The sequence below is a fragment of the Sceloporus undulatus genome, chromosome 3 (genome assembly GCF_019175285.1).
Source record: "Sceloporus undulatus isolate JIND9_A2432 ecotype Alabama chromosome 3, SceUnd_v1.1, whole genome shotgun sequence".
Lineage (NCBI taxonomy): Eukaryota > Metazoa > Chordata > Lepidosauria > Squamata > Phrynosomatidae > Sceloporus > Sceloporus undulatus.
In genome coordinates, this window is record NC_056524.1 from 178,151,774 (window position 1) to 178,162,155 (window position 10,382).

The 10,382-nt window shown below is 41.2% G+C and overlaps 1 protein-coding gene across 1 annotated transcript in view; it reads left to right on the forward strand.

Moving 5' to 3' along the window:
• The first annotated feature begins 258 nt into the window (after positions 1–258).
• LOC121926115 (lipase member M-like) overlaps positions 259–10,382 on the forward strand; it is a 24,031-nt gene continuing 13,907 nt past the window's right edge. The window contains exons 1-3 of the mRNA XM_042458784.1: positions 259–336; positions 4,903–5,013; positions 8,015–8,126. Of these exons, the coding sequence (XP_042314718.1) occupies positions 4,912–5,013; positions 8,015–8,126 (214 nt within the window). The 5' untranslated portion in view covers positions 259–336; positions 4,903–4,911. The remainder of the gene's footprint in view (positions 337–4,902; positions 5,014–8,014; positions 8,127–10,382) is intronic.

Consider the following 10,382-nt stretch of genomic DNA (forward strand, 5'->3'; position numbering starts at 1 on the left):
TAGTAGTTCTGAGAGTATAATAACTATATGCTCTGGGACCATAATAATGAACTTCTTAATATTTGTTTGTGTTAATGACAATCTTTGAATATGCACCTTCAGCTACTTGGATGACGTGGCAAGTACCCATAGAAGTACAATTTTTATTGCTGGCAAAAATTTGCACCTGATGTGTTCTGTAACTTGTCTTGCAAGAGTCCTGTACACTGTACTACTGGTGCTTTGACAAGGCTTTTTGTTTTGTTTTATTTTATTTTAAATCTAGCCAATCACCAGTTTCCAGGATAACTTTTGAAGAAGTGTAGCAGGAGGAACAAATTTATTTTGACACACAGGGTGAGTATTTGGAATTCTTTTGAGACCCAAGTAACAATCTGTCAGGGTTTAGACAGCAGGGTTGTTAGGTTTATGCCGTAATCCCTCAAAAGATATGTTATTCTATTACAGAGATTAATTAAAATACAGTTTCTATGATAGTGGCCCAGAGAATTGCTGCCCCTTCCTCAGATGTTTTTGGAGCAAGAGAAGAGGGTAGCTCCAGTTACAGATTCGCGATAATACTGGCAGACACTATGAGACATATCTTGACCTCATTGGAATTTGGATGTTGCTCATAATGGGGTTGTTGTTGTTGTTGTTGTTGTTGTTGTGTACCTTCAAGTTGTTTCTGACTTATGATGAACCTAAGGTGAACTGATCATGGGGTTTTCTAGGCAAGCTTTTGTTCAGAGGAGTTTTTGTCTTTGCCTCCCTCTGGGACTGAGAAAGTGTGACTTGGCCAAGGTCATCCAGGGATGGCTAAACAGGGGTTTGAATCCTATTCACCAGACTTATAATCTAATGTTCAAACTATACCAAACTGGCTCTTGATAATGGATTTCAGTGGTACTTTTATGATGATGAATGCCACAATTTTGAATAGTACCACAAAATTTTTAATCAGGATCTGGGCTGCAAACAGAAGGCTAAATATGAACCTACCATGGGGATTGCAAAGCTTTTCAGAATGCTGCAAGGCCCAGGATCACTTGTATAAGTTCTATATGCAAAAAGAACCTGGAAGGTTTTGTTGGAGTAAATAGTTGTGCATTCTTGCACTGGCTCTAGTTTGGATTAGATTATTCTGGGATACCACCCATGTGTATGATTCTGTCACAGCAATTTCTGTGATGCTGTGAGGCTTGCAAATAAATAAAAGAAACAACTGTGCATGGAGAAAAAAGAATGAATGCATTCTGGAGCGATTTCTTTTCCTTACTCTAGTAGTTTGTGAGAAAATAGACTAAATGTTTGGACTAAGATTGGACAACTGACGTAGAACTGGCCTTTTGCCACAAGCTTCAAATGTTGACAAGGAATATTAATACCTGTTTGCTGACAAACATGAATTTTAACTTGTTCAGTCAGGAGAACTACTCCCTAATAGTATTTCTGTTCAGCTGAACAAACCACTGTTAGATGATGTGGAAAAATCCCTTCTTACTGTACCTGAAAACTTGCCAGTAAGACATGTTGCAAAATATATTAAAGAAAACATATTGCCTCAGTTAGGTAGTCATACAGATATGGGATTAAGCTGTCATCCTCATGTCATTATTATTATTATTATTATTATTATTATTAAAGCACACCCTAAAGCAGAAAAAAATGATGAAACAGTAGGACCTCAGTCATGAGTGAAGAACTTTTGTCAGGTTTATCCTCCCAGTCTTCTGGAAGAGAAATTGCTGGGATTGCTACTAGAATTGCATGATTAGACATCCCACAGAGCCTGTTGACATCCAATGGGGAACTCTTTTCAGATGTCTCTGGTCTGAATCTTAGTGTACCTCTCTCAAAGTGGGCCACTGTCGCTCCAAATGGACTACCGGCATCATAGCTTCTTTCTCTGGTGGATTCAGACTGCCTCTGGTGGCCCCGGAGTGGCTTCCAGCTGCTCTGGGGGCATGCATCATATTAACACCATGCCCCTGGAGCAGCTGGAAACTGCTCCTTTGGCCCATCTGTTTCAGGCCCAGGAAAGGAGGTGAAATCATTCAATGTTATTTTTAAGGAAGTGTCTGGCTATAACATCAAAGTGAAAGAGGCAGAGTGAAGAGAAAAAGAAATGTGTTTACTAATTTTAATAAATAAGAATTAAGCCTGCCTGAAGCTTGAATTATGTGTAGTTTAATTATGTGGTTGTAATATATGCTGGTCAGTTATCACACAGAGGTTTTTGCAGCTCAAATCTGGGGTGACTCCTGGTTCAGCTATGCAAATTCACATTATAACATGAATGTTTTATCACACCTGGTTGCCCTTCCATTGCCCTTCCGAATCGAGGGGGAATTGATTCAAGCAAAGCGGAGTGAGTGCAAATTGTATTACCACACTGGTGGGATTCAACGATTCGAATTGGCACCCTTGAGCATGCTCAGTGGAGGTCTGAATGCATCATGACCTTGTACGTTTCTGGGGTGAAAAGGGGTGCAAGTTCTTGTTCCCTGTTTTGTGTAATTGTGTGAATATTTGCCTCGTGAATATTTCTGTGTCTTCTTCATTCCCCTTTTTTATTTTCCTTTTCATTTCAGCAATTTCAACACACACATAGATAGATACATAGATAGATAGATAGATAGATAGACAGACAGACAGACAGACAGACATATCTGTATATTCACATTCACGCACATACACACATATAAAAAAATGAGTTGCCCTGAAAGCGAAAGGACCACTGAAAGGAAATGGGGGAAAATTCCAGCACCACATCATGGGAAATTTGCAACCCGGGGGGTTTTCAGTAGTGTACCAGAGCAGACACAAAGTTGCATTCCACACCAGACCAATTCGGAGTGAAACTGAAGTGAGCTTGAAAGCGAATTCTGTGAATTCACTTTTTTCCGAATTCATCAAAATGAGGAGTCACTTTGGATTCACTGCAGAAGCGCCATGGAAGGAGCTCCCATAGAAAGGAATTGTGTCTGATAACACATTCACATTATGACATGAATTCGCATCGTTGGACCCGCAGTCCCCCCGGATCTGAGCTGCAAAAAGTTGCAAAAACCTCAGTGTGATAAACATCAATGAAAGTCACCATACTGGATCTATAGTTTTCTTAATAAAGGTGTTTCTGAACTTTGGTAGCCTGCTGTTTTTGACAGTCCTTTGTTTTGACCTCAGAAGTGCGTGGGCTGCAGTAGCAGCAGATGCGCTGGGCAGCTCAGTGGGATACCTATGCAAACAGTCACTGTGGTGCAGGAATAGAGGGCCAGGTAACAGGGTCAGGTCAAGGCAACCCATGGACTATCTTGGCCCATGCAAACATAGCCTAAGAAGCTGATTTTGGGTCGCCAAAGGCAGTACTGACTTCTGAGAATGTGTCATCATTTAGTCCATGCTGGGGCTGAGCAGACTGGCAGAAAAAAGTGGCTCAATCCTGGGTTTTCTGAAAGCGAGTGCAAACTCCACTGTCCACACGGTCCACTCCCAGAGCAAGCTGAACACCTATGGGCAGTTTACACCATGTGGCATCAAGCCACACCACTCAGTTATTTTTATAGCAATAGCAAGTACAGTGGTACCTCGGGTTACGAAATTAATTCGTTCCGCGGCTAATTTCGTAACCCGAAAAACCTTCGTAACCTGAATTGCCATAGGCGCTAATGGAAAAAAATAGCTCTCTGCTGCCCTCCGGTGGCGAAATAGCGCCGAGGTTTTTTCGTAACCCGAAAAAACCTTCGTAAGCCGAAACAATAAATCCCTATGGGATTTTTTCGTATCCCGAAAAATTCGTAAGCTGGGTAATTCGTATCCCGGGGTACCACTGTACATTTCTATACTGCTTATCAATGAATTATCACTCCCTAAGCAGTTTGCAATGTGTAAGCCAATTGTTCCCAACAAGCTGGATACTCATTTTACCGACCTACAAAAATATGAAAGGCTGAGTGGATCTTGGAGCCCTTCTCTAGGATCAAACTCACAACTTTGTGGCTACAATACCAACATTTAATGAATGCACCACCAGGGCTCCATTCCCACCCCCACCACCTCCCTACCATGCATGCACACCATTGCACAAACTCACTGCTTGTCATCACTAATTACATGTCCTTGCTTCACCTGATACTCCCCTGTGGGACTGTTTTGTTTGTGTATCTTGTAATTAATCCATTTCATTATTGACAACTTGCTGTGTTTGTCAGATGTTCGCATCATAGGGTTTGCAAAAGATCAGTGGTGCAGTTGGTCATGTGTGCACACGTATGCTCAAATGAACGCCCCATGTGGCGAGCAATGGCACTGATGGCTGCGTTTCATCAGTTCCTGGGCACATGCACTGTCTTGCTTTGCTACATTCCTGTACTGGCAATGTCCTGTTTGTATTATAGTGAGATGCTGCACGTTAAGACAGAATATCAGGGCTTCTTTTTGTTTTGGTTTTTAGCTCTAGAGTGTGGCTTCATGTAGCTTTCACCCAGTTTTGCACTGAGTGTCATGTAACCAGCTTGACTTCAAGTCGCTTTGAAGTTGCTTTATTTTGCCAGTGCGGACAACACCTCAGCCAGCTTTCCTATACTTTCTGTCCTAAAGGTAATCTCTATTGAGCTCAACACTTCATCCAGGTAGATAGGAATTGGGAGTGCACTGATAAATAGCATCTCCCAGTCCATTGGCCCTTTCAAGCACACAGATTTCTGTTTATAACAAACCTTCTGTATGTGCAAGGATTTCTCCATTCAGTTTGATGTCGTGAGTAGACACATGTGTATATTGCCTTCCCACTGCTGATTTTGAGATGAGTGAGAAATGGTTTTACAATGAAGGAAAATACAACTCATCTCCTAGAAATGAAGATGCATGTTAACTGTGTGTGGAACGCAAGCCATTTATTTATATACTTATTTATTACAGAACTCCAAAATGTGGTTGCTATTTGTGTTGGTGTCTGTAACAGAAGTGATCATGTCTTTGGGTGAAATCCACAGACAAATTGTTGTGAATCCAGAACAGTTTTTAAACACGGTAAGTTACTGCCAGCTCTAATTGTAGTATTTTCAGAAATGTGTTTTGACATATTTTACACCTTGAACTTATGTCTACAATTTTACAGCTTCAGAACACTTGGTTTTTCATATTCTGGTACAACCTCAGAGCAAAGGGAAATGCAAATGCCCTCTGAACAAATTTTAACAAGAAAACCCTGTGACTTGAATAACCTCAAGGACACCACAAATTGAATGACCTGAAGGGACACAGCAACAAACAAAATTGTAGACATAAGTTCAAAAATATAGTCCATGTATTCAGTAGAATTTCTAAAATAGGGACATATGCATCAGCCCTGACTTTTCTTGATAATACAGTGCGCCCGCGTCATACGCAGGTGCATTATACGCTGCTTTCAGCATACACTGAAAGCAGTGCTGGAAGAAGCGGCACCGCATACCAGAAGAGACAATGGTGTGAGCACCCGTCGCGCATGCACGCCGCCACCACCCTGTGCCGCTGTAAGCACAAGCCCCTTTACTTGTAATGGGGCTCGAGCATATGCACTTTTTCTTTTATGTGGGGGGGGGGGGAGCCCGGAACGGATCCCCGCATAAAAGTAGGGTGCACTGTACATACAGAAATGAAGACTTGGGATGCTGCCACACCGCAGAATTAATGCAGTTTGGCACTGCTTTAATTGTCATGGTTCCATTATGTAGAATTCAGGGAGCTGTAGTTTGTTATGGCACCAAAGCTCCCTGACAGAGAAGGCTAAATGGCTACAAATCCCAGAATTCCATAGCATTGAGCCATAGAAGTTAAAGTGGTGTCAAACTGCATAAATTTTGCAGGGTAGATACAGCCCTTATTTCAGGACTGACCTTATCATAAAGCAGGGTGAAGCAATGTAGTCAGATTGTATAGAAAGTATTGGCTCTGGTGGGGGAACAGGGGGAGATCATGTGTGCTCTCTTTCAAACTACAAAATGTATGGAATGGGGATAGGCACACGTGACTAGGGATGGCATCTCTCCTCTCAATGCCTGTCTGGAGTCGGTAATGGGCTGGATGAGGGAAAACAGACTCAGCCTGAATCCAGAGAAAACGGAAGTACTTGTGATAGGCTCCCCTGGTCCCGGGAAGGAAATTTGTCCACCCATCCTGAATGGGGTCATGCTCCCCGTGACGGACACAGTTCGCAGTCTGGGGGTGCTTCTGGACTCGTCGCTTCACCTGACTTCTCAGGTGGATGCGACTGTTAGAGGCGCCTGTTATCAGCTTCGGCTGATACGCCAGCTGCGACCCTACCTGGGCCGGGGGGACCTTGAAACAGTGGTACATGCACTGGTAACCTCTCAACTTGATTTCTGTAATGCACTCTACATGGGGCAACCCTTGTACCATACTCGGAAGCTACAGTTGGTCCAGAATATGGCAGCAAGGCTGGTCACTGGTGGTTCCAGGACCAGTCATATAACACCTATATTGAAAGATCTGCATTGGCTGCCAATTCGCTTCCGGGCGCAATACAAGGTGTTGGTTGTTACCTATAAAGCCCTATATGGCTTGGGCCCAGAGTTCTTGGAGGACCGCCTCTCCCCATATAATCCGCCCCGCACTCTCAGGTCAGGTGGGAGACAACTTTTGAGGGTTCCTAAGGTTAGGTATACAGTGTCCACGCATAGGGCTTTTTCCGTTTCGGCCCCCCGGACTTGGAACTCTCTCCCTGACGAGCTCCGCTCGGCCCCCTCCCTCGAGTCTTTTAAGAAAAATCTTAAGACTTATCTCTTCTGCCAAGCTTTCCCCCACATGTCCTAATTGACATTTTTCTCCTGTGTATCGTGTGAACTGTTTTGATTGGAATTGTTTTATTGCTTTTATATTGGTTTTAATTATTATGATTGAATGATGGGTTTTAATATGATGTATTGTACTGTTTTAATATGGGGGATTGTTGCTGGTATAATTTGTATTTTTATTATGTTGTAAACCGCCGTGATCGAAGGAACGGCGGTATATAAATAAAGACTCATTCATTCATTCACGTAACAGACCCTCTCCTGAGATGGGCAACATTTACTCCAGCATTTGCTTCTGTGGATAAGCCACAGTCTAGAAATCAGGTGGTGTTTGTTGTTGTTGCATGCCTTCAAGTCATTTCTGAATTATGGTGGCCCTAAGGTAAACTTATAATGAGGTTTTCTTGGTAAGTTTCTTTGGAGAGGGTTTGCCATTGTCCTCCTCAGAGGAGGGCAATGGCAAACCCTCTCTGAAGAAACTTGCCAAGAAAACCTCATTATGAGAGAGTGTGATTTGTCCAAGGTCACCCAGTGAGTTTACATGGCTGAGCCAGAAGCGAGGAAACCCTGGTCTCCAGAGTTGTAGTCCAATGCTCAAACAACTACACCATGCTGCCTCATGGTAGTGGTAATGGGATTGTCAAATCTAAAACAAAAAAGCATCTTCCTTCATCCATCTTCCTCTCCAGAAGTGAAGGAGAAGTTCTGCCATGCAGACTGGCAGGGATCTGTCATGCAATCTCTGGTGTCCTCTTGCACAATAGAGATCCAGTGAAACTAGCAAGGAATTTGGATGACAGTGTCAGCAGTGGTAGGAAAAGTGGTAGAGCTTGAAATTTGGGAGCAGGTGGTGTAGCCCCTGCAAGGCTTAAGGGTACCTATGGAGCAAAATAGCTCCTCAGATTGCCCACCCCAGTTTTGCTCCTTCCCTCTATGTATTTTTTGAGAAAAGCAACTTGCATAGAAGCCATTGAGGATGAATAGGAATCAAGAAAGTAGCAATTTACAACCAGATCATCCTTTCCCTTGAAGTAAGGGATCCTTTTTGAGCAACTCTTTTCTGAAAGGAACTTATTTTAGAAACGTTTATGCCGCCCCATCTTTGTTTCCTGTTCTCTCCAGAACCAAGAGTGTATCCTTGTGGAAAGGAAATTAATTCACTTTTAGTTTATTTCTTTCTTGTAACTGTTAAATCAAAACCTTTCTGAAAGGATGTTTGTCTCTTCCTTGTGCAGAGTGGAATCATTTCCCGCTGGGACTATCCAAGTGAAGTTTATGAGGCCTTGACAGAGGATGGATATTTGTTAACCATGAACAGAATTCCTTATGGCAAAGAAGGCAAATGTGGTAGGACTTCACTGTCAAAGAAACGTAAGCAGGCAATGTATAAACCATTTCCACCAATCTCTTAGCATTAAACTTAGCAGTTACCTCAGCAGAGTTTTATGTGACTGATGGGGAGGTATAGGGTTGTTTCAAGTTGTTGTTTCCCCCCTATAACCGACACGTACATCTGCTCTCTTGATTCTTTTCAAATGACTTCCTCACAATTGGAGAAATTCTTCCTTGATAATTCTTTTTCTTTTCAGTCTCTTTGTTCTAGGCAAGGGAAGACATTTTTATTTCAGCAAGCTTTTTCAAATCATGCAGGCTTGGTTTATTCGGGGATGGGGGTTGGTTTAGATTATTTTTTAACATTGTATATTTTAATTTTTGTATGTTTTACTGTTTTAATTGGATTATTTCAATTGTTTTTAAAGTGTTATTTTAGTGTGTGTGTGTGTGTGTGTGTGTGTGTGTGTGTGTGTGTGTAGTGAGCTGCCTTGGGGCCCAACTTAGGAGAAAGATGGGATAAAAATAAATAAATAAATAAATAAATAAATAAATAAATAATAGGCCCAGCGAATCCTGATGCATTAATTTTTACAACTATGTCATGTTGCCCATTGATACAGCTGAGTCAGGCCTTACTGTAAGCTTCCCAGATGAAACAGGCCTAGGGCTTTCTCTGTCTGCCAAGAAGAGTTTCTGATAAACAGTTGAGCTCATCATGTCTTGTGTGTCTCCCCTTAGCAATTCAAGATAAGCTGCTAAGTGCTGATCTTGGCAAACAAACTTTATCCTGGGTTTAAGTAGTTATCTGGCTGGTTTTAATGTGGATCTCTCTCTCTCTCTCTCTCTCTCTCTCTCTCTCTCACATACACACACACACTTCTCAACATGCATATGCATTTTCAATCAACATGCTTGACATATTTAAATAACATCTCAAAATCCTTATTAGAGGCTTTAGTTGCGTTTAGTTTATTGCAGTAAAAAGAACAAGGCGTACACTCCAACATTTTACACGTGAAATCCAGGACAAACATGGCCTAGTATCAAAGTGTGATCAAGTTCAAAGGTTATCAATAAAGAAGAACACTCAAGCATGGGGTGGCTGCAGCAGCTTGCTTTTGCCTTCATCTACAGGGAAGGGCAATAGCCTATTCCTTCCTGCCTTTTCTCCTCACTGAGTTAGAATATAAACTACTTTTGCACTTTGAGTTCAATTTGTAGCAACTAAAATAAACTGAGGACAAAGGGGGAAAGGAGGAGGAGGAGAGAAATTGAGTTATTTTAAAAGTAGCAATAAAAGTGGAATGCCAGATGATTAATTAGGACTACCCCTGAGAAATCAGGACAAGGGGAGAGTATGACAGGGTCGTGGCACTTGTAAAAATTAACAAGTTTTATTTGATATACAGTAGTCTTTTGTGGAGATGCATGAAGTCAAAATAACATGAAATAAAATGCAGATAAATTCTAAGGGCACATGATGCAACTTTCTGAAGCAAAAGAAGTCTTGGTCTAGAGTTGGGGAGAATGGATGATAATCCTGTGGAAGCTGTCAAGTGTCATAATGCTAGAAAAATACAGATAAAATTGTCTGCCTCATGCACTCCATGGGCCCAGTGGCATAGATTTCTGAACATGGTATTACTACTACTGTTATTATTATACCACCAAAGTACATGGTATTATACAAAAACAAACAGCCTAATAAAAGAGATGGCCTTGCCAAAGGTATGTAGTCTTTTTTAAAGCAATATACAGAAGGGAAGGATTAAGGAATGTTCATCCCAAACACATGAAAATTTATCAAGTCTGTAGATACATGGATGTTTTGCAATGGTGCGATAGGACTGTGGTATTTTATTTTATTTTATTTTATTTATATGTCAACTTTTTCCTAGAGTGGGGCTCAAGACAGCTTCCAGAAACAATAAATGAAAAATATTAACAATAAATCTTAAAAATAATTAAAATAACCTCATAGAACACATTAAAATCATTTTTAAAATAACCAAACCAAACACACTGATGAGAATTATATATCCCTGGATTCCAAGCCCTACAACAAATATAGTCTGGAATTCTGCTTGATATTGGGAAAGTTTCCAGGTTCAGTTTAGTAAACAGAATGGCTGGAAGTCTGGGAGGGAAGTAACCTCTGTGATAAAATTTAATGCTTGTCTGCTCTGATAGCCTTTCGGCTGAAGAATGGGGTATAAATATTATTATTATTATTATTATTATTATTATTATTATTATTATTATTATTAT